General features: G+C 37.6%; 1 protein-coding gene across 5 annotated transcripts in view; it reads left to right on the forward strand.

Annotated features, from left to right (window-relative positions):
* Nucleotides 1-24,776, forward strand: part of LOC134226440 (insulin-like receptor) — a 271,805-nt gene extending 247,029 nt beyond the window's left edge. For 4 of the 5 annotated variants that reach the window (XM_062707206.1, XM_062707207.1, XM_062707208.1 and 1 more), the window contains exon 15: nucleotides 22,630-24,776. In XM_062707206.1, coding sequence (XP_062563190.1) covers nucleotides 22,630-23,356 — 727 coding nt within the window. In that variant the 3' untranslated portion in view covers nucleotides 23,357-24,776. The remainder of the gene's footprint in view (nucleotides 1-22,629) is intronic. The other variant, XM_062707212.1, reaches the window with a different exon arrangement.
* The last annotated feature ends 1,285 nt before the right edge of the window (nucleotides 24,777-26,061 follow it).

Genomic DNA, 26,061 nt, shown 5'->3' on the forward strand with positions numbered 1-26,061 from the left:
GTAGCTTTGGGTCTTGCGCCATGATCCATAGGCATTAGCGTCACTTATTTCAGGGTTTTATGTCGGTCATGGAATATCAAGCTTTATAGAAAAACAATTTGCAAACTTCATGCCGAATTGTGAGAATTGCGAAACATTATCTCTTACAAAGTCGTATTTTCAGACACCCGAATTGTATTCATAGTAAACATGTTTCCAAGGAATTGACGTGTATTATAACACCCCAGTATTCAGTAATTTGATTGCTTGTAGTCACCGTTCGACTCATATGTACTAAACTTATTCATTTCATCATTTCCGTCATGATTTATAAACTATCACAATTGTACATCCCTGCTCCATGTTTTATTTTAAACAACAACAAACCCCCATTTTTGGCCTATTTAGATTTGGCGCCGGAATCGAACCCATTTGGCATAAATCAAAATTGGATGATTGCCGCTTTCCGTTGAACATGATGTTCCGAACCCGGTGTGTAGTGGAAAACAATCTGAAACTTTTGTCCAACGGAAAAGCGGAATTGGTTTCTGCAAAACAACCACAATTGGGAATGCTCGAAATAGAAGATATATATTTTTTTGGTTCTATAACATTTGGTGCTTTTGTTTGTTTCTCTACTGTTTGTCCACGATTTAGGTTGCTGTGGCACCGGCGGTCCGACGACGTGACATATGTATCCGATAATATTGTTTTTAAGCTTTTATCAAAGAAAATGGAAAATCGTCGAACGCTATTGAGGTTCATTCGCGAATTACATAACGCTAAAACAGACTGTTTTCAATACCCACCCACCTCCTGATAACGCTTTTTGTAGGGTATATTAAATTTGGAAAAACCGTAGCGCTCCGATAGACCACATCCCAAAGCGTTATGTTATTTGAATCATTTGTTTGAGAAACTGCATAAATCCATTTCACATAATTTCGAGAAAACAACAAAAAACTGTTTTTGAACAAATTGGCACCGAATCTTTCGATTTCTTCGATACAGATCAATATTTTTGGCAAAACTCAACACCCTCCACCCAACCCAACACCCAACACCCTCTAGTGCAAAAACTGTATACAGTACCTCACAATTGCTCTTCGAAGTGCGTGGACATATGTAGTTTCTCAAACAAACGAAAAAAATTCCATACATTCCAGAACAAAAAATGTTTTTTCGTAATTTTTGCCAGAATACGTATTTTTGGACGACGATTCAGAATATATAAAAATCTCATTTTGGCCAAAAATGTTACATATGCAGTTTTTCAAACAAACGGTTCATTTGTAAATGAGTTTTTGGCACCCTTACCACAATTATAATAGCTCTTAGAAAATACTTGTGCCGTTTGAAATGAGTCGAAAAGTGGTTTCACTTGATTCACATAGCGATTTACCTTCCTTTTTTGGTCTGATTTTCTAACACTTTCGAAACTGCAGGTCAGTCCCATTCGAATATGGATGCCATATACGAATAGGTCCAACTTGCGGTTAGTGGCAGTATAGTCCTCTAAAATAGATAAAATCTTTTCCATTTTCATCGGTGATGTTAAAAGGCCGGGACGACAATCACCTCCAAACCCTTCCCAACAGATCATTGGATGCCTGTCAAGAAATGTTATACCGATCTTTCTGCATTTCAATACACTAAAGGCCATCCAAAACGTTCTTGAGTTCAGGCCCTAAGATCTGCAAGGTTTTGATAGGTGCCGAAAACATTTTCGAGGCTGTTGCGTAGGTCTTACGAGCCGAACTTCAGAACATTTCACACATTCTAGAATGTCATTATGGGGCACGCAGAAAAATTTCCAAAAAGTCATTTGATTTCTTTGAACTGGGCAGGATGACCTGAGCTTGATTTGAAACAAGCATTGCGCTTCTACTTGATTGTAGATCTGACGACCTGAACTCAAGAACGTTTTGGATGACCTTCAGTGTATTGAAAAGCAGAAAGATCGGTATAACGTTTCTTGGCAGGTATCCAAGGATCTGTTGGGAAAGGTTTTGATCGCTGCCGAAAACATGTTCGAAGCCGTTGTTACGTAGGTCTTACGAGCCGAACTTCAGAACATTTCGCGCATTCTAGAATGTCACTATGGGGCACGCAGAAAAATTTCCTATGAGTCATTTGATATCTTTGAACTGACAAGGATGTACTCTGAGTATTTTTATGTGCACATTACCTTTCGCTTCTATGGTAGAATTCAAGACCTGAACTCACGTATATGCTGGATGAACTGGAATGTTCCGAAATAGTATCTTCAACAAATAAAATTGATTACATATATATGTCTACAGTTTTTGTGATATTTTTCTCTTCTGTCTGGCACAATTTGATTTATTTCGTGATCAGATTTTAAGAAATATGACTATAACTCTTAGATCAGGGATATGGCTTTCAATATCGGTAGTTACAGTAATCATATAACTTGGAAACGTTCAAAATCACTTCTACTTGATATGTTTCATGTATCTACTTTATTTTATGACGCCAGAACTTTATTGCACTTGATTACTGAAGAAATTTAGCCATCATAACAAAAAATAAGAAAAAAAAACACAGATATTTTTGAACCCTGGAACGCGGGGAGGGGTCATCTACATTAAAAGAAAGCTCTATACTAATCCCCTTTGAGAAAAGTCCGGGGTCAAGAAATTTGGTCATCGCTTTACTGAGAACGAGCACTTTGAAGGAGGTGTCTGTCGTCTCGACCTTTTACCTAAGTAACAATTTCAAGGCTGCATGGATTTATTTAAGTTTTTAAATGGCTTTATCGCTGCTTTGTTCAATGCTGCGAGATTACCTTCATTCGAAGACTTATAGCTATCTTCAAAACCGCAATAAAAACTCAATAAATCTACAAACGTCAAATATCTCATGAGCTTATTAGTGGTCTAATGATTATCCTAAGGGCTTCAATAAAACCAATTTTAAAAACCTAAATAAAACTTAGTAGTTTTCAAAAGGTTTATAATGTTTAAATTTCATTAACTATGGTCATTCGAATGGCTAAAAACAAATGTTTCTGTTACATGTTCCTCAAATATCTTAAACAAAGAAAACATTATAGACAATATTCCCAATTAATCATGCGCATGTTAAAAATATTGTTGTTCATTAATAATAAAATCCATTGGTCAAATTCCACTCCTGAGAATGGAACAGATAATAATAGTAGAAAAAATTAAAAGGACGTGTCATTTGGCTACCGGTAAATTAAAATGGTATAAATACGAATACGCAATGAATGGTGAGATGTTCTTCTGCTGCTGCTGGAAGCATAAGTCCTATTCAAATTACCATGGACCGGGTAGTTTGACCGCTTTCAATGTGAACACTTTTTAATTTGAACCCCGTTGGCTCGAACATCGTTCAAATTAAAAATGGTTCAAACGTCATTCAGTAAGTGGGATGGCGAAAATTAAAATAAAACATCGGTAAACGGAAGGCATAATAAACAAATGCAGAGGGTGAATGAACCTTGTTAATTTGAATGAAGTACCGTTTAAATTAACGGGGGTCCACAGTTCGGATTTGATTCTATTCCCTATCTTCTCACGGCATTTTTCATGTAAGAAGTTTTCCATTGGAGTTAATACTTTCATTTTTTTGTTCAATGAATTGATTAACGATATAATATGGATATATGGATCATCCATACATATGACAAAGTATAATTTGTAAAAATATAATAAATTAAAAATATCGATAAATGTTAAATTTGACAGACCTTAGTATTTTACTGGAATTAGAAAAACTTTCAATAATATTAGTTAGTCATAGTTGTGGAATGCTAACTAAACATGCGGTTGATAAACAGGCCAAGCTCCCGTTGCACAATGGTCCGATTCAGTTATTTAGCAGTAAAAAACTATTTTCCTCCGTTTTCGTTCTATTTAGACAATTGGTGTCTTCAGTGAAGTTGTTTATAATAAAATATTGCTTCTTCGGACAAAAAGTTCGATAGGGTTATCGTTTCTCAAAACTGAAATTAAACTTTTTTATTTCGGGTTTTTTGTGGATGACCTCTTCAGCAAACTTGCAGTAAACATTATTTGATGCAACTTTGCCGAAGACACCTTGTGTCTAGCACATAAATTTAGTTCAGTAAATGAAATTTTCGATTTTAACCTAGGGTAGCCCCAAAATAATCAGTTTTTCTATTCTAACTTTTTTGTTTTGAGTTTTACGAGAATGCGGTCTTCAGAAGAAATGAAGAGCAAGTGATGGTGCATGTTTTTGCTGAACACATCATGTTTATAAGTCTTACCATTTAAAAGTTATATGCAATTTATACCAAAAAACTATGCAATCTCAAAATGCCTATATCTCATGGAGATGGTTCGATTAATTTTTTTGAAGGTGTTATCTGAAAGGGCACATATATAGTAACTTTTACTGCAAAAATTACGGGAACGTATTTTTTTAAATTGAATAAATCGACTTTGAAAATTTCTTCGAAAAAATTTAAATTTACTAGTATTTCACTATATATATTAAAATTATGAGTAAATTACCTACGGCAAAAGTTCAAATTTAAACTAAAAATACATATCCAATTATTATTATTTAATCAGACTAAGGCCGAAGTGGCCTGTGCAGTATACAAGAGTCTTCTCCAATCGGCTCGGTCCATGGCTACACGTCGCCAGCCACGCAGTCTATGGAGTCATCTTCCACCTGATCGATCCACCTTGCCCGCTGCGCACCTCGCCTTCTTGTGCCCGTCGGATCGTTGTCGAGAACCATTTTCACCGGGTTACTGTCTGACATTCTGGCTACGTGCCCAGCCCACCGCAGTCGTCCGATTTTCGCGATGTGAACGATGGATGGTTCTCCCAGCAGCTCACCCGAGCAGAGTCGGCTATCAAAATATTATCAAAGTGATAACAAATTGAGTTTTTTAAATCATAACTATAACATATTTTGATATAGAATTGCAGAGTACTCTAGCAAATATCATATTTTGATATTATTTTGATAACTGAAAATAATAAATAGAGTCACGGAGTCTCTATGGGGAAATATTATTTTTCAAAAATCAGTATTTCTGAAACACCTAACACGCGAAAGTATACGCTCTCCTCCTCTATATAGTGGGTAGACTAAAATGTTCGATCGGGGGATCTATAACAATTTTTATTTTTTTCACTATTTTTGGTGCAAACTTCATAGAAATCTCATCGGCTATCAGATTTAATTCCTCAAAAATGTGTGGAAAAATGACCCCCGATAGAACGTGAAACAGGAAAACCTATACTTTCGTGTAGTGAGTGTTTTAGAGATACTGATTTTTTGAAAATAAGCCTCTTCGGACAAGGACACCGTGAGAGTCCGTATTCTATAAACCGCATGAAAACATATTTGAGGCTGTACACTTATTAACTGAAATTAAACTCAAAAGTAACATTTCTATAATTATCGAAAAACCCTGCTCAAATAATTTTGCATCGATGTCTTATTGGAATTGCGGGGTAGCACCAGCCATTTTTATGGCCGGGAGATTTTCTAATTTTCGAACTGTCACTTTTAATTTTAATTCTCCAAATGAGACAGACCCTTAAAGAGGGAGGAGGGGTCTGTCATTTTTACGTTCTTATGAATGAAAAGTTATTTGCAAAAAAGGTTATTGAAGGAAATCTAACATTGGGAAAGGGCGGTTGAAAAATCCAAAAAAATATCATACATAATAAAAGTACGATCCCTATCTTCTATATGAATAGAAATTATTTTCCGTCAAACGGTATATGAAAATTTTTCTTACGGATTGAAAAGATAAATTATAATATCTCCTGCACAACGATCATTCTGCAGTCATCAAAGTGGCTTCGAACTACAAGAAGCTTATTCATTACGTCATAAGCAATAAATCGGGATAGAATTATTTTCTATTATCAGTTATCGAATAAGACTGAATAATAATGAAATAAAATGATTCAACACCAAAAGTCAAACTAATTTTGTTATTTTTATTTCGATATCATCTCAAATAAATTAAAACAAAACAGGAACTGACTTAGATATTTTTCTGATATCAAGACTTATAGCAAATAACTAAATGATAACTGATCTAGTTTGTAAATCTTGATATCGATCAAACGAGTAACTGAATAAGATATCAGTATTTTGATATCACTATATGATTCATGAATCAAAATAATATCAAATTGAGATTTTTTTTTGTTTTTGCTCGATATAGTCATTATCATAATGAAAACTCATTATGTAAACCGTAGAAAATATGCCCAATATCAAAATAAGTTTTGTTTTGTTTTCCGTGATATCAAAAATTGTTATCATTTTGTTTATTTGGATACAACATTAAGTTCTCAACTTTTGATGTGATTACTATTAACTCGACCACAGGGTTACCAAAATTTGATATTGCAAATGAAATTATCAAAATATCAAAATAAGTTTTCAGTTTGTTTTCATTCTCTGCTCGGGCATGCAACTCGTGGTTCATTCGCCTCCTCCACGTACCGTTCGCCATCTGCACCACACCATAGATGGTACGCAGCACTTTCCTTTCGAAAAATCCGACAAAAACATCGCGATACTTCGATACAAAGTCGCGAAAATCGGACGACTGCGGTGGGCCGGGCATGTAGCCAGAATGTCAGACAGTAAACCGGTGAAAATGGTTCTCGACAACGATCCGACGGGCACAAGAAGGCGAGGTGCGCAGCGGGCAAGGTGGATCGATCAGGTGGAAGATGACTCCGTAGACTGCGTGGCTGGCGACGTGTAGCCATAGACCGAGCCGAATGGAGAAGACTCTTGTATACTGCACAGGCCACTTCGGCCTTAGTCTGATTAAATAATAATAATCGGATATGTATTTTTAGTTTGAATTTGAACTTTTGCCGAAGGTAATTTACTCATAATTTTAATATATAATGGAGTACTAGTAAATTTAAATTAATCGAACCATCTCCATGAGATATAGGCATTTTGAGATTGCATAGTTTTTTGGTATAAATTGCATATAACTTTTAAATGGTAAGACTTATAAACATGATGTGTTCAGCAAAAACATGCACCATCACTTGCTCTTCATTTCTTCTGAAGACCGCATTCTCGTAAAACTCAAAACAAAAAAGTTAGAATACAAAAACTGATTTTTTTGGGGCCACCCTAGGTTAAAATCGAAAATTTCATTTACTGAACTCAATTTTTGTGCTAGACACAAGGTGTCTTCGGAAAAGTTGCATCAAATAATGTTTACTGCAAGTTTGCTGAAGAGGTCATCCACAAAAAACCCAAAGTAAAAAAGTTTAATTTCAGTTTTGAAAAACGATAAGGACCACCCTATCGAACTTTTGGTCCGAAGAAGCAATATTTTATTATAAACAACTTCACTGAAGACACCAATTGTCTAAATAGAACGAAAACGGAGGAAAATAGTTTTTTCCTGCTAAATAACTGAATCGGACCATTGTGCGTTGGAATGTAGAGCCATCACATGAAGAAGAACTAATGGTAAGGAACCGAGTGTCGCAACTTTCTGCAAAAAATATTGTATTTTTGAAAGTTATGCAAATTTTATTTTGACCGTTAAACTTCACACAGTGTAGTAGCCATGCTGTTAGCATATAGAATTGATTTTATATTGGCGAAATTATTTTGCGAAATCCATTACCATTATTAATAACGGCTGCATTTGTCAATCATTTTGAAATATTGAGGTTTGAGAAATGATTTGTAGCGAAACGGAATGCCATTAGAAAAATAGACATCATGTCGATTTAATATTTACACAAATTAATAAGCCGTAAACTACAATATTACGAAGGCGCACTTTAATAAGCACGCGAACGAATTCTGGGGCATCCAATTTCCGATTATTGAATAGTATTTTTCATCCATGGTGAATGTCCATGAATGTTGTTTTTTATTTATCCATTTCTACTATTTTCCTTTTCCTCCAAAATAATAACAAAAAGATCCACGGAAAACAAATTCCCTTTTTTGACAGTGGTTTTATGGCAGTTTTATGAACATTCTTGAACTTTCTTTGAAGACGTTCTCAAGAGTGGTCCACTTGGTCATAACATAATCTTATATCGGTCATCAAGAGGTTGATATGTAGATATTAGTACATTCAAAGTTAATTGCCTATATGCCGGGTATTAAGCCACCCGGGGTGGAAATTAATTACTATGTCTGAAACTTGATTATGCATATGTACAACATGTGATAGATTTAGTTCGGAAAAGGTATTGGAGGGTAACCGCCCCTTCGGTGGGGTTTGATCCCACGACCCCAGTTCGCATGACAGGTGCTTTCCCTACTAAGCTACGAAGGACCTCCGTCGTCCACCGCAGCTTAGCGGGTACTGATGAAACCAAATTCCCAGCACCAGGTATCAGCCGATCTCTCGCAATACATTTTCAGAACTAACTCTCTCAAATGTATTTTTGTACACATCATGTCAACCAAGTAGGATGAGTATTTAGTATTGTCCGGCTCCTACACACTTGCTTCATCAGCAACGGCGCTCAATGAAGTAGGGTTGTGTGAGGTTGTGCCAGTGTGCGGTGGACGACGGAGGTCCTTCGTAGCTTAGTAGGGAAAGCACCTGTCATGCGAACTGGGGTCGTGGGATCAAACCCCACCGAAGGGGCGGTTACCCTCCAATACCTTTTCCGAACTAAATCTATCACATGTTGTACATATGCATAATCAAGTTTCAGACATAGTAATGTAGATATTAGTTTTATTGCTAGTCTTGAAAATTTGTTCTCCAAAAAACTAAACTCCAAACTCCATAAAACTAAAAATGTTACTTGGGTAAGGGTAATTTAATATTTTTGTTATGATGCAATCAGGCTGCAATAACTTTTTTGTCTATAAATCTTTTCCGGAAAATCGTAGTGTATCTGTCTCTTGTTTTTCCTTTCTTTTGCAGGAGACCTCCAAGCATTTCTGCATTTCATGAATGGTTCTTTCCACCAACCAACCAAATTTTTCTCTTCGAAAAATCTTTTTTAGTAATTTCGTTGAAAAGAGATTCGCTTGAAAAAATCGCTTGATAGATACCATGCCCGGAGTGAAAGGCATGCTGTTTGCTATCAAAACGGTCGGTTGTTTCCAAAAACTCCGTCAGCCGTCTGTTGACCATTCGCTTCATTACCATCATAAAATAAGCTGTGAGAGCCGCCGTCTTTTTGGTATCGGAGCAACGAGGCTTGATCTCCATTGTTTGAGAAGGGTACCCGGGAGCCACTCACTGTTGACGCCCTCAAAGAGATCGAGTCTTCCGCCAGTTGTCAAACGCTTCAGCATAGGATATCCTATTTCGGGTCCCGCGAATCAAGACGAAGTCCACAGCTCATCCATATAAAAATGTTGGTTGTAGTCTTAGCCAGTATCTGGAGCAACCTGAAAAGCAGATATCACGGAGGTAGGATGACGGTTTTTTTTTTTGCGAAAAGGCTCGCTGTTGATGCCATCTAGGAATGTGACCCAGGATTTATCCTTCCCCTCACGGACAGTTTGGCGGCAGTCATTCCGGGCGGCCTGGTACGCCGAGAGAAGGTTAGCCAGTTTGGGACTGTATGGTGTTAGGTCTTCTGGTCTTCGGGATAGTACTACTGGCTGCCCCCGAATTATAACATACGACAGCTCAATCACCGTGGAAGGTGGCTTCTCGTCTATTTAACGTTAGATTGTGTCTTGGAAATCACCCCAGTTCGCTTGCTCGAAAAGCTAACACGGTATGTGGGTCACCTCCGTGCGCCACGAGAATCGGCGCGTGATCGCTGCCTTTTGGATCCCCATCAGTGAACCAACTTCCAAAAACGATAGCACCTCATCGAATGGGGGTAATAATTCTTCGTACAACAATGTTGCCGCGGTACGACTAAGAGCGACTGAAACAACTTGATATCGCCACTGCATACGCGCAGCATCTCGAGGCAGCGTTGCCGGAAAAGGGTGAGCTCGATGGAGCCCCTCTTGAGGACTGCTGGAATACAGTCAAAGCAGCCATTAACGAGGCAGCGGAGAACAACGTCGGGTATATGGGACGAAGTCGATGGAACGATTGGTTTAACGAAGAGTGCAAGATTCTGGAGGAGAAGGACGCAGCGCAAGCGGTCGCGCTGCAGCAAGGTATTCGGCAGAACGTGGAACGTTTTAGACGGAAGTGACGACAGCAGACCCCGAAATGTGCAGGGATAAGGATGGGAGCATCTTGACGGACAAACGTGTGGTGACCGAAAGGTGGAAGCATCACTACGAGGAACATTTAAATGGCGTTGAGAGTACAGGCAGTGAAAATCAAGGCAGCGGAGGAGATGGCTACGTCAGTTCAGCGGACGATGGAAGCCAACCAGCCCTCACCTTGAGGGAAGTTAAGGATGTCATCCAACTGCTAAAGACCAATAAAGCAGCTGGTAAGGATGGTATCGGAGCTGAGCTCATCAAGATGGGCCCAGAAAAGTTAGCCACTTGCCTGCACAAACTGATGGTCGGAATCTGGGAAACTGAACAGCTACCGGAGAAGTGGAAGAAAGGGATTATATGCCCCATCTACAAGAAAGGCGACAAGCTGAAGTGTGAGATCTGTCGAGCGATCTCCATCCTTAATGGCGCCTACAAAGTGATATCCCAGGTCATGTGTCACCATTAGTGAATAAGTTGCTTCGTTGACGGCCGCTCGACAACGGACCAGATCTTTACTGTACGGCAAATCCTTCAAAAATGCCGTGAATATCAGGTCCCAACGCACCATCTGTTCATTGATTTCAAGGCGGCATACGACAGTATAGACCGCGTAGAGCTAGGAAAATTATGGACGAGAACAGCTTCTCTGGGAAGCTTACCAGACTGATCAAAGCACTAGTGGATGGTGTGCAAAATTGTGTGAAGATTTCTGGCTAACACTCCAGTTCGTTCGCATCGCGCCAGGGACTAAGACAAGGTGATGTACTTTCATGCCTGTTGTTCAACATTGCGCTAGAAGGTGCCATGCGGAGAGCCGGGTGTAACAGCCGGCTCACGATTTTCAACAGATCTAGTCAATGTATTTTATTCGCGGATGATATGGACATTGTCGGCCGAACATTTGCAAAGGTCAGTCGGGGATACCTACGAGATAGTCGATTAATTCGTCAACCTTGGACCCTTGTTAACGACTGTTAATGATGTTAGTCGTGAAATTCGGAGGCGCATCATCTGTGGAAGTCGGGTCTACTACGGGCTCCAGAAGAATCTGCGGTCAAAAAAGATTTACCACCGCACCAAATGTGTCATGTACAAGACGCTAATAAGACCGGTTGTCCTCTACGGACATGAAACATGGACAATGCTCGAGGAGGACTTGCAAGCACTCGGAGTATTCGAGAGATGGATGCTTAGAACCATCTTTGGCGGTGTGCAAGAAGACGGTGTTTGACGGCGAAGAATGAACCACGAGCTCGCCCAGCTCTACGGCGAACCCAGAAGGTAGCTAAAGCCGGAAGGGTACGGTAGGCAGGGCATGTTGCAAAAATGCCGAACAGCAACCTACAAAGATGGTGTTCGCTTCCGATCCGGCAGGTACGAGACGGCGTGGAGTACAGCGAGCGTGGGGGCAGACCAGGTGCAAAACGACTTGGCGAGCGTGGGGCGCATTAGAGAATGAAGAGATACGGTCTCGAACCGTGTATTGTGGCGTCAAATTGTTCATTCAGTGTTATCTGTTTAGAAGTAATCTTAATCAATAAATGATCAATCCAAGAAAGATGTCAATTTATTTTTTATTGGAAATGCATTTTGAACTTTATGCTTGAATAAGGAAGCCCAGCCAAGTTACCATTTATGCATTCGTATATCATAAGGCTAACACGATGATGCTTTTATGCCTTAAAGCGTCTTGAAAGGTCTCCCCAGTGATGACAAATCACTGAATGAGATTAAAATTGAAATTTCTGAATTACTTGGATTTTCACCAGTCCAAGTAGTTAAGATGTAACAGAAATCTCGCTCTGGTACTTCCCAGAGGGGTATTTCTCAAGAATTTCATTTAGTTCACTTTAACAAAAATGAACTAAATAATATGAAAAGTTTGGAAAAGACCTGTATTATGTCTCATGTCCGTGTTACATGGGAACATTACCGCAAGCCTGGGGGAAATTTCCAAAACCCCATACCCAAAGTGCCAAAAGTGGGGTCACGGAACTAAACATTGCCACATAGATGCTAAATGCATGATTTGTGGTGGAACCTCTCACGCCAAGGATGCCTATCCTGTGAGAGAAGTTTCCAATAAGTTTAAATGTGCCAACTGTGGGGGTAATCATAAATCCAATTTCTGGGAATGCCTTTCACGCAAAAAAAGTTTTGAATTCCCGTGCAAAATTGATGACGGGAAATTCCACTAGGATCCCAGATTCGCCGGGTACACATATTTTAAACGCTCAAAATCCGCAATCATTTGCCGGTCGAGCAATTCATACCCACCACAATCCACGAACAAATTTTGCTCCTACCTAACGAGCAGTTCGTCGAATTCTAATTTTTCAAACACGCCCTCCTATGCTAGCATCGCTGCAGGCAGGCAAAATTTTATTTCTAAAAATTTACCGACGATGAATTATTTTCATACCGATTCTTCGACGGAAAATAACATTCGTTCTGACGACTCAGGTAGCATGCCTGCTTCCGACTTTGATTTTCTAAATGAACAATTGCATCACATGATTGATGCAATGTTCAAAGCAAATACCAAAACTGAAGCTGTTCAGGTTGGTATCAAATATACTCAAACAATTGTTATTGGACTTCTTTTTAATGGATCCAAATAATTGTTTGAAAATTTTAAATTGGAATGCCCGCTCTTTAAAGGGTAACGAAGATGAATTATTCAACTTCCTATCAGTTCATAATGTGCACATTGCCATTATAACTGAAACGTATTTAAAACCAAGACTCTCCATTAAAAGAGATCCGAATTATTTTATCTACAGAAATGATCGTCTTGACAGCGCCTGTGGTGGGGTCGCCATTGTCATTAATAGACGTATCAAACATAAATTATTTTCTTCGTTCGAAACCAAAGTTTTTGAAACCTTGGGAGTTTCTGTTGAAACAAATTTTGGAATATTTTCCTTCATTGCAGCCTACTTGCCTTTTCAATGCAATGGGCAGCAACAGAATTTGTTGAAAGCTGATCTTCAAATTCTGACTCGCAACCAGTACTGGAAAAGGTCGTGATCGTCATAAGACAGAGAGCAAAGCGCCTTTTTCTATTTCAGGTGATTAAATGAAAGTATAGTGGGTTCTTTGATCAATTTCTCATGAAAGGCAGTCATGAAAGGATGTTGTGCTTTTTTTTAAATTAAAATTTCTAAGTTATTTTAATAGATATATGCGACCAATAGTGACTAGTCGATAAATTAAGCATACTCCTTTAATTTACCGAGTTGAAAGTGGTAATAAATGCAAAAATATAACAGATACTGCTCACTTTCATGCACTGTCATGGAACAAATATTTTTTGAGATTTTTTTAGCATGCCATTCATCTTTCGCGTTTCTATAGATATTGAAAGGGGTAGATATGTAAACATCGCGTGACATCTTTCATTGAAAATGAGAAATAACAGTACTGCTCGCAACAAATCAAAGTTCTTCGTAATTGGTGACTTCAATGCCAAACACCGTTCATGGAATAATGCTCAAAGCAATTCCAATGGTAAAATTTTATTTGAAGATTGTTATGCGGGATATTATACTATTCAATATCCCAATGGCCCAACATGTTTTTCATCCACTCGAAATCCTTCGACAATTGATTTGGTTTTAACGGATTAAAGTCCGGCCAATTGGTAACTCATGCTGATTTTGACTCTGATCACCTTCCTGTGACGTTTGAAATCTCACAAGAAGCCATTTATAATCCAATCAGCTCTACTTTTAATTATCATAGAGCTGATTGGAACTTGGATGGAATTTTGAATGATGATATTCCTCTCGATACCAAAAGTGATATTGATAATGCGTATCTTTGACAAATTTAATTGTCGAAGCCAGAGGTATTGCAATTCCTAAATGTAAAATTAAATTCAACTCCATTATTATTGACGAGGATCTTCAGCTACTGATCCGTCTTAAAAATGTGAGGCGAAGGCAATACCAAAGAACTCGCGATCCCGCCTTGAAAGTTATTTGGTGAGATTTGCAAAATTAAATTTAAAAAACCAGATTAATCCACCTAGCGTTGGTGGTGCCTTTCTCGCATTTAGTTAAGATACCAACCTTATGTGGGGCTTACATGGTTCGATGTACCGTTTTCTTCATAACTTTTGAATGCAATGACCGATCGTTTTCAAATTCAATAGTGATCAATAAGGCTTTGTTCCCTGTCGAATAAACTTGTTGCAAGAAAATCGGTTAAGGATTACTATGCGAAAAGTTGTCTAATGTTTTTCTTAGCTTTTGTGCATACACATACACACATACATACACACGGACAGACATACATGTGCTACTATGGGTCTTAGAGGTTTCTATAAAAAGTTCGTTTTCGGAGTGAAATGATAGCCTTTCGGTACAACTTCGTTGTAGAAGAAAGGCAAAACGTTTCGCTATTCTGAGAAATAGCAACTTTGGGAATAATGTATCGAAGTTGGTTCCCAGTTCGAAACCCTTTTGGAAAATAACGAAAATTCTTAAAAAACCTCAAAAGCCAATTTCAGCGCTTAAAGAGAGAAATACAATTTTATTAACAAATGGCGAAAAGGCTCAAAAACTTGCTCAGCAGTTCGAGAGTGCCCATGATTTTAGTCTAGGTCTCACTAGTCCAATTGAGGATCAGGTTACACGAAGCTTCGAAGACATTCTCAATCAAGATAATGTTTTTGACCCTTCGTTGGGAACTAATTTGGATGAAGTAAGATCTATTAATAGAAAATTTGAAAGTATGAAAGCACCGGGTGATGGTGGTATTTTCTACATACATACTTATCAAAAAACTTCCTGAGAGCTCTTTGTCCTTTTTGGTTAATTTATTTAACAAATGTTTTCAATTGGCATACTTCCCAGATAAATGGAAGAACGCCAAAGTTGTTCCAATTTTAAAGCCGGACAAAAATCCAGCTGAGGTTCTAGTTATCGTCCAATCAGTTTGCTTTCTTCAATAAGCGAACTGTTTGAAAAGATTATTTTAAATAGAATGATGGTTCATATTAATGACAATTCTATTTTTGCTGATGAGCAATTTGGTTTTCGCCATTACCCGTAATGCTGGGTAGACACCTTTACGTGGTGTGTTACGGGGTAAGATCTACCACGGTTACATTGCCAGCTACAGGCAAATCCTGACCCAACGATTACCTTCCTCATTATCCAACTCCGTGGTACTTATGAGGGTGTCGCTAAGTCGGTGGCCTCTCGTTAAGTAAGTACTACATCAACACTTCCTTCCTCTCCCTAGTTACGGTGAAGATGGGCGTGGCCAGGAGTAGTAATCCTCATGCTTTTGTTATTTTTATTTGAGACTGGAATCAAGGACCACTCCCCTTCTTGATTTCTGATAGCATTCTAGATAAGGATCTCAAAAGTAAAACATGAGTATCACTAGTGTCCAATCTACGAATTACACCGTAACAATGCTAATGCTAATGCTAAAATGAGCAATTTGGTTTTCGCCATGGGCATTCAACCACTCATCAGTTATTAAGAGTTACGAATTCAATTCTGCTCAACAAATCTGAAAGATATTCGACTGGAGTTGCTCTTCTCGATATAGAGAAGGTATTTAACAGTGTTTGGCATGAAGGTTTGATTGTAAAATTGATGAATTTTAATTTTCCTCTGTACATTATTAAACTGATCCAAAATTATTTATCAGATCGCTCACTGCAGGTAAACTATCAGAATTCTAAAGGCAGCATACTGGGGCCCATATTGTATAACATTTTCACTTCTGACTTACCTGATTTGCCACCAGGGTGTCAAAAATCTTTGTTTGCAGATGACACGGGCCTTTCAGCCAAAGGGCGAAGCCTTCGTGTCATTTGTAGTAGATTGAAAAATAAAGTTTGGATATTTTCTCCACTTACTTGCGAAAATGGAAAATTTCCCCGAATGCTTCCAAAACTCAGCTTATAATTTCCCACTTATTTGAAACCTTCCAGCAGACATATTGTCACTATGAATGGGATTCCAATTAATTGGTCTAGCGAAGCTAAATATTTAGGACTTCTGCTGTACCAAAAATCAATTTTTAAAAATCGCATTGATGGCATTCAAGCCAAATGTAATAACATATTAAATATATTAATATATTAAGTATCTATATCTACTTATAAACAAAAAATCAAAACTTTGTCGTAAGAACAAACTTTTGATTTACAAACAAATTTTTAGACCAGCCATGTTGTATGCTGTGCCAATATGGACTAGTTGCTGCAATACCAGAAAGAAGGCACTTCAGAGGATTCAAAATAAAATTTTGAAAATGATTCTGAAGTTGCCTCCGTGGTATAGTACCAATGAACTTCATAGAATTTCTAATATTGAGACATTTGCAACAAATGTCCAACAAAATAATTTTCAATTTTAGACAAAAATCGTTGCAATCTTCTATTGCAATGATTAACTCCTTGTACCCTTAGTATAAAATAGGTTAAGATTAGTTTAAGTTGAAAACATTGTAATTCCTACATGGTTCAATTCAACCAGAGGAAAAATTCTAACTGCCAGAGGCAATTGAAATTCATTAATAATAACTAAAAATATAACATAGCAAATAAGGATGATAGTGTTTAGAAAACACGGAACACCTAGTCTAAGAGATGAATGCACGTATTAGATAAATAGCAAATAAAATTAAAATTAAAAAAAAAAAAAAAAAAAGCCGCCATCCGCGCGCATGGCTTGCTGCGATCTATTATCGCAAAAAATGTGCAATGCAACAAAAAATCCTGATTCTTGAATCTGATCCTGTCTCGACATTTTAAAAAGTCGCATTATCGGAAAAAATCGACAAAAATCCTAGTCATGCTTTCAGGATCAAGTCTGCTTTTTGTGTTCATGATGCATGATTCCTACTTACGAAAACAGTCAGTTCTGAATCTGATGGACCAGTTCCAATTCATGAAGAGAGATAATTTCCTTTCTCAATTTCGTTAAATTTCGTAATAAATATGAATCTGAGGCAGGCGAGAGATCCGAAATTTCATTCGACTGACCAAATGGCACGTGACATTTTGTGGTGATTTCGCTTTCTTGTCTCATATTTAATATTTAGAGCAGTGTGCAGTTGGACGAAACTAAAGTTCTAATGAGCGATTCCAAGCAACAGCATCAAAATTTAAGAAAATTTTTAATTCATGATTTTCTATTGAGTTGAAACTTTGCACAGTTTTTCAATTTCATCTAAATCGTCATTTTTCGATATCAAATCTTCATATTGAGTCACGACTAATTTTTCAAAAGGGTGTATGTGAAAATGGTTCAAAAATATTTAAAAGCTGCACAGCAAAACGGAATGTTCGATTGTTATGATTTTTTCAGCAAAGTTAGACAACTAAATGGTGATTCTTAAGAAAATGTGCACAGTAAAAAAAAATTTTTTGCCTTTAAAAATATCATTTTGTCACAAAAACTCAAATATCTCAAAACCCTATCTTTTTTCGAACGTAATTTTTTTAGGGAAAACGGTCCATTATATTAGCTATCTACCATAAAAATTTGGTGATGGTAAACTAATAAACAAAAAAGTTATGACATTTCAAACATTTCACAATTTTCACATATAGTAAACAAAAAAAAATTTCCGTGTATTTTTTTTTCAAGAATCGCAGTTTGATGCTAATTTTATTGTTAAGGGCCTTGCGTGAGTTAAACAAGTTGTTTGTATGATATTCCATATTTATGTATTCATCGATATTATGTATATTATATGTATAAATATTATATGTATAAATAAATAAAAATGAATTAATATTATCCTAAGTATTAAATTAAATGTGGCAGTTACACAATGTTGTTATAGAAACTCTAAGAGTTTTGGGTTTGAATTTTGGTATGGGTTATGATATCATGAAAACAGTTTATTAATACTTATTTTAAAAAAAATATCGAACACTTTTGAATTATTATCAGCACAGTTTGAGTATAGTTTTGCTTTAATTTTATTTTCCGACAATGGAATGAAACAGTGAAATTTTTGGGTTCCTTGGATCGTTTTCGCGTTATTAAATTGCTCGCTGAGCTCTGAAGCCTTTATTTCGTACTCTTCAGTAGTAGTAAAACAAAATGATAATTTGGTTAAATCTTTTTCTTTTCTACGATTTGCCCAATCAAAAAGTTCTTTCGCAGTTTTAATTGGATGCTCACGTTCTTTGGCTAAACTTGCTCTTGTGGCCATGCGCTTTATTGTTCCTCCAATAGCATCACAAGGACCTTTGCCATGTGATGTAGCAAAAAAATGCCATTCTGCATCAATTCCGTACATTGATTTAAATTGACATAGGCTCGAAAAATTCTTACGATTTTTGTACTGCGATCTTGCAATACAAAGCTGTAATTTTCAGAAAAATCACAAATGACTAAAAATTCACCATTTTGTAATGTATTTTTCGTATTTTTTAAAAATCTGGATTGTTCTGTTTTAATGAAATCGTGAGGGATTAAACTTTCTAATTTCAAGCAAAAATATGACACAAACTCATCTACAGGGTTTACAATAGTTTTTATGTCACACCTATCCGTGGTCACCCATTGCTCAAATGATAACTGATCAATATATTTTTCTTCAAACTCAGCGAATAAAGTATTTTCCAATGATGAAGAATCTGGACAATCCGAACAAGATCGTAGATAGCAATTTGATGTTGTATTTTCACACAAAAGACTACCAGTTAACATTTTAATATCCTTTGTTAAATTGATTCTTTTCAAACTATGTAAAATAAGATTAATATTCTCATGGGTTGTGCACACACACACATTATGTGTTCCTGAATTGGAAAGAAGCTTACATTGCCTTGGCCGAAGGCTTGCAAATGAGGAAAAACCTATTTTAATATTATCGTGAATTTCCTTGAAGCGTGTGTACGCTTCTTTCAAAGTCGTCATCATTAATCGTTTTTGGATTGCTTGACGCTTTCCATCTTTTTTTACTGATACATAATCTTTTTGACCAGGCATAGCTCGACTTACTTCATCATCTTCAAAATATTGAACTACTATTTCTTTTGTCTCATCTGTTAATGCAGTACTAGACTAGAAAAGGATACACTCATCTTCCGATTGATTTGTTGAAACAGATTTTGCTGATGGTACGGTGGCAAGGCTCTCAGCACTTAATACTTCTGGTAATTCCTCAGTTGTTGTCGATACATCTGGCAATTCCTCAGTTGCTGTCGTTTTCGAACTTCCTGCGCTCTGCTCAACCGATGATATACAGATTGCTCTTTTGTCAATGTTTAGACGGCAGGACGTGCTAATGCGTAAATTTGTATTCAATGTGGACATTGGAGCATAACCAGTCGCTTTCAGTTTATCTATGGTGCTTTCGGTGAGATTTCGTAACTCTTTTGAACACTTTTTTCCATCAAACGGCCTACAACAGTTGAGAAAGCGGCTACTCATGTTGTTCGTAATATTTCAATAAACAAAATCACTTTTAAGTTTTTACTGACTAGTTTGGTGTCATTTGCTTGACTGAAGAAAAAAATACTATAAGATCTTTAACAACCTTAGTAGTAGTAATTTTTTGCTTTTTCGTGAGCATTGTCATGGTATGTACCTATCATGCATTTGTTGTTGTTGAAGATACCCGTTTCCTCCCGATCATAAAGTCTATTCTCTAAGAGGTATATTTTTGCAGGTAAACTATAGACGTACACGTGTATATAAATCTTTGATTTTGCAGCTTTTGTCTTAAAAATAACATTTCTGATATGTTTCTATCAACGTTATTATCAACAGGTTTCAACACTATTAAAAGAATTTTTCGCCAGTCACGTGCAATGAAAATTATGACACTATCAATACTTTTGATCACAACACTGGATCGTGTCTAAGTTTCTTATAGAAGCTATGAATAATTAAATCAAAATATCATGAAAACAACTTGTTTAAATCACGTCCCTTAACAATAAAATCTGCATCAAACTGCAATTCTCGAAATAACTTACACAGAAAAAAAATTTTTTTTACTAAATGTGAAAATTGTGAAATGTTTGAAATGTCATAACTTTTTTGTTTATTAGTTTACCATCACCAAATTTTTATGGTAGATAGCTAAGGGGTCGTACACTTATTACGTAAGCAATTTTTCTGTGTTTTTCGACCCCCCCTCCCCCCATGTAAGATTTTTTCCATACAAATGATTTTTTATTTATATGGAGCGTAAGATATTGACAAACCCCCCTCCCCCCATAAGTGCTTACGTAATATGTGTACGGCCCCTAATATAATGGACCGTTTTCCCAAAAAAAATTACGTTCGAAAAAAGATAGGGTTTTGAGATATTTGAGTTTTTGTGACAAAAATGATATTTTCAAAGGCAAAAAATTTTTTTTACTGTGCACATTTTCTTAAGAATCACCATTTAGTTGTCTAACTTTGCTGAAAAATCATAACAATCGAACATTCCGTTTTTGCTGTGCAGCTTTTTAAATATTTTTGAACCATTTTCACATACACCCTTTTGAAAAGTTAGTCGTGACTCAATATGAAGATTTGATATCGAAAAATGACGATTTAGATGAAATTGAAAAACTGTGCATAGTTTCAAATATTTTCGAAATGGTCGCTCAGGATCGACTGACATGCCCCCGTGGAATGCCTCTAATGGTTTATTCAGATCAGACTATACGAGCATTATCACTTGATTTTTCGAAATAAATCTTTCACATGTTGTGCAATTGCACAAGTCAAGTTTTCAAACACTACGGAATTAGATATTCGGAAAGGTATTGATTGGGTTAGGATTTGGCTGAAGCATCTAACTTCGTTATCGCATCACATAAAAGTATCTACCGGGCTGTATGGGATCCTAAAGGCAATTTTGTTTATTTGACCTTATTCGACTACCCTAGATATTCATAAAAAATTAAAGAAAAATATTGAGAAACATCACTATCACGTCGGACCGTCGTCGGTGCTGTTTGTGTCGTTTATTTGTTTCAGCACTCATCTGTGTTAGTCCCATTATCATTCTTCTCTAAAAGATTGATTTCGAATGATCAAGATATTTTTTTTGCGTTCGAGGGGCTGTCGTATATGATAAACAACAACGTAGGTACTGCTTGAAGGCTGGGGGTAATCTAAACACCCTAATATCCTATTCAGATTACGCCAATTATGATAATCTGATAATAAATATCATGATAAAGAGTAACTTGATGCAATATTTCCATACATTTAATTTTCTTTCTCATATTTAACAAGATAAGTATTATAATAAATGACGCAATCTAAATAGGCTATAAGGCGTTAATGAAAAAAATCTGACCCAAAACACTAAACCATCCGTATGAACTTTTTTTTAGCTTTTTGAAAACCACACCGGATATCAGCATTTTACGAGTGGAAATGGTTAGAGTCGATTATGGTAAAAAGTCTCTTGTACAGAATACCGACGACTAGTCCAAATTGTTACTGAATTCATTGGTCCATGACTCAGTTTGTTTAATGCGGTGTAGGCATTCGAACACTTCGGCGTTGCTTTACAGATTAGCGCCATATGGCCTTTGTGCCGCATCTCATACAAGGATTACTCTGTCTTTCTAAACAATTTGTGCCCGCATACGAGGCACTTAAAGCAAGCCTGAGGTGGTTCATAACATCTTCAGAATTGAAGGAAATGTTCCCTTTGTATTTTTGACCACGACCATTGGAACCATGATAGTTGTCGTCTGGTTACAAGGTAACTTGCTTTACCGAAAATATGATCTCCAATCCACAACCCACACCAGCGTCTTGCACGTTCTTCTGTATCTTTTTTGAACACGAGAATTATATCGCCTTTTTAAGCTGTTCAAGTCTCCTACACCGCAGAGAGCTTTTCTTCGCATATTTGGCCTTGAGACATAAAGTACAGCTTTTGTCATCTTATTCTACGGTACCGTCATCCGGGGTGAGAATGGGTCAACGGTCTCTCCTACAGTCTGGAGGTCGGAAAACAAAATCGTTCCAAAAGGTCTCTTATAATTTAGTTTTCTTGCCCTCAGATACATTCCATCTTTTCTACAAGCATTATAAGTAGTTGAAATAAGTTAGTTTAAGTAGTTCGAAGTTGCTTTCATCCTGCTCGTTCTTTTTTGTCAACAAATGGAACAGAGCGGGAAGGGAAGACCTTCGAGCTACTTCTAGCTGCTCATTATACAGGACCACATTGACCCACTCAACAATTCTTTGACCCATTGTCTCCTTGTGGCAACTTTGTTGACGTCTCTTTAAGCTCTCGCCGGTTTTTTCGTTATATATGTGAATTTTTGAGATTGGAAAACGATTTATTTTAATTTATTTCACAATTCTCATAATAAGATATTTTACTCATCTATACATCAACTAATAATTCTTTCAATCCAACACTAATCGCCCTCGGGTACAAATGAGACTGCTCACCACAGATTCCGGAAACCTATGGACCAATCCAATCTAAACAAACGCCGTTCCGGCGATTTCTCTTCTCTTCCAGTGACCAACTTGGTAACCGATTGATCTGTGATTCATTAGCCATATCATATCATAGTAGAGATATTGATGATACCATAGCCGAAGAAGAGGAACCCCTGGACGAGGACGAAGACGAGGATGTTGATGGGAATGATGACGAAGACAGGGTGGAGTTCTTACCCACCGATATCGAGAGCGGAACAGCAAGGTCAGTAACAATGGTAGGAGGAGGAGGAGGAGGTAGTGTGGGGGCTCGGGATAGCCGCAGTGCCAGCCGATTTCGGGCGCTGGATTCGCGTGGCAAATCGCGAAGCGTCAGCCCCGGTATCCACGGCAGTAGAAGCAGGAGAAGTGGCAGCGAGGAAGGCGTCATCCAAGGGCATGACTACGTGAACAGTGCTCCCGGCGGTGGGGCCATGCTCGGCGGGTCTGCGCTGGTCATTCCACCGCCACCGCAGCAACAGTACAGAAAGAAACAGTCCATCAATAGACAGCAGCCGCTGATCCATTTCGACTCGGATCCCTACGGAAAGGAGTTCGATGCGATCAGTACCGATAGAAGCAGACTTTCGGCCACAGGCAGTAGAACCAACGGACGCGTCGACCCCCCAAACAGGCAGCAGCAGCAACAAGCTGCGGAAGTTACGAAAGAGTCCATTGTTCCGGTACGAGCCAGGAACGGATTCGTGAGTAGCCGCGGCGTCGCTGCTGCTTGGTCCCCTTCAGTGGGACCTTCGGGTGAAGTATAAATGGGGGAAGGTAGGACGCGGTTCGCCAGGAAACCCAAATACAGGTAGATAATAGCAAACCACTATCACACATAAACAGAAGTTCCGGGTGCTCACCGGAAGGTGGCGCGCACCCTGAGCGCAAGGTAAACTACAGTTCCAATACAGAGCTTCGAATTGACGCTCTCAAGCTGAATTAATACAGGCTAGCCTTAGGCACACTCGCATTGATGCGCCATATAAGTCAGAGGACAGCGGAAGCGGAAATGGAAACAAGAGTATTTAAAATGGGAATGAAAATCCGTTTTTAATCAATTTAGAAGTTTTAGAAAGCATCGAACATAACTGATACAAACACACATTCATATAAGAGAAAAAGTCACTTCAGCATCTAAGGAGAAGCAAAATAGCACACCAACACGAACACCACATACACACACATACACTTGTACGTTAGATCACAGGAAAGCCTCCGTTGGTCGTCATTTTGTTCAATTTGTTTTAAGATTGATTCGTAATTTAGGATTATTATGAAACGCAGCGCAATATCATACAACTACAAATGCATACACACACGCAACTCGTAAACACATTCGACCAAAAGAGGCTAAAACAAACCATGAATTCACTAGAGAAACAAACCCTTGAGAACCTACTGATTCTCGCTGCTTTAAAGCCCTCCCCCTAGCATTCTGTCCCCTTCCTACCTTTATGTAAAATGAGAAACAAAGAGAGAGAGTGAGAAACGGTTAACCGTGAAGTCGGTGCAACGCTTCTTTTGAAATTCAACAAATCCCCATGTTCCCTCGCTGAAATTAAACTCCTTGTATTTATTTGAGCAACGACGGTACAGAATGAAAGTCCTACTCAAGTTGCGATCACAGTGCCGTGAAACGATGTTAAGTAATTTTCATACAACCAGCCACAATATTCAATAGTTTAGAAAAAAAAAGAAAAAGCAAACCACACCCACAGACTGACAGACAGCTAGAGCAATAATATATTGTGTATTGTATACATTTGTTTATTTTCCTATTTGTTTTTTTTTAATAACGATAATTTCCATCCCACCAACACAAAGGCAACCGGCAGAAGCGCAAAACCAGTTGAGAATAAGTGCTAGGAAAATCACAAAAACAATTATTTTTTTGAGTCACTAAGGGAGACGTATTCCATAAATGAGATCGAGAGAGAAAGAGCGATAGGATCGTAGTGTGTGAGAGAAAAAGAGAGAAAATAAAATATTATGTTATTTTTTTTATTAGGTTAGGTTCGAGCGCGACGCGTGTGTGAGTTAATGTTAAGCTATTGATGAGAAAGAACAAATAAGAAAAACCAAGAATCGTAAAGAGAAGAGTGTTACGTAGAAGATAGATGTAAACAAAAGAGTAATTTATAGCTAGCGAAAAAAGTGTAAATATACCTACTACCTAAAAGTAAACTACTAACCTAGCAAAACAAGCTTTTTTGGGAAAAGGAAGGAGAAATGAGAAGAAAAATAATAAAATGGATAAAAAAAAACGTTTTTGGAAATAACGGTAATAATACTACACTTAAAAATGCATAAAACGAATGGTGCGATTTAGAGTTCAGTTTTTTTTTCTACTAGAGTGAAGTTTATAGTTTTTCGATTATATCGACTGGAATTATTATAGTGTTGATGCAAGTTGCTGTGCTCGTTAGATGTTCTACATACATGAGAATGCTTCCGAAATGGTGAGATTGATCCTATTTTAGTTAAAAAATAATCTACAACCTGAAATGGAATATTTGAAATGGCAGACAATGCCAAAGCCGTCATTATCTCTACACATTATATTCTGCTTTTCTGAGTTCGGAAAAAGCGGGCTCAGGTGAAGTAGCATTTGTTAGCTGACTTTCAGCAAAATTTTAGCCGTGTCTCAGCATCGTTTACTGAGATCTTCGCAGAAAATATGATTGCTGAGTGTTTCGGAATTGATATGCCCCTTGACTTTCAACAACTGTTTTCCTGAATGCGGCTCTGAACTTTTTTATTATACGCTACGAGAGAGCTGTACAGTTTGAATTACCATTACCAATGCCAGTATCAATCAGAAGAGAAAGTAAATTAGTTCAGCGATTTGAAAAAAGAACAGTTTTAGTATTTTAGTATTTTGATACAGTTCATTAGGCACGAAACACTGAGAATCAGTGGTGTCCACCCCGTCACGTCAATTGTTTATATCGTTTTTTTTCTATCTACCATTAATTTAGAAGACTCATTTGCCGTGAAGCATTACGAAGCCGAAATCATGTTTACAATACATTTTTCACGTTTCTTTTAAAATTTTAGTTTTGAGAAACCAAAAGACTCGCGGTGGCATTCTTGGCGATGTTTCACATCTGTAACGGGATGAACAAACAATTTCTTGGGAGACAGCATCAAGAGAAAGACATACGAATGGGGTTTAACAGTAGAAAATAAGAGGAAGACATTCTTAAGGGATGGAAATTGATGGATAAGAGGCATGTATTCGAGATCAAGACTCGCCAATTCTTCCTAATAGGTTTTGGCTGCCTTTTTTTGGACCCGGAGATGTTCAGATAGCGCAGATCTAGGGCCACGATGCTCCTTGGATGCCCACACGACATGGTCAATGTCATAATAATCCGCGCCGCAAACACTGAGAATGCCTTCTGAGAGTCCCACTTGAAAAAGCTATGCATTTTAAGAGTAGTGATTGGACAGTAGTGGACACATAGTT

Source organism: Armigeres subalbatus, chromosome 3 (genome assembly GCF_024139115.2).
Source record: "Armigeres subalbatus isolate Guangzhou_Male chromosome 3, GZ_Asu_2, whole genome shotgun sequence".
In the NCBI taxonomy this organism is placed as follows: domain Eukaryota; kingdom Metazoa; phylum Arthropoda; class Insecta; order Diptera; family Culicidae; genus Armigeres; species Armigeres subalbatus.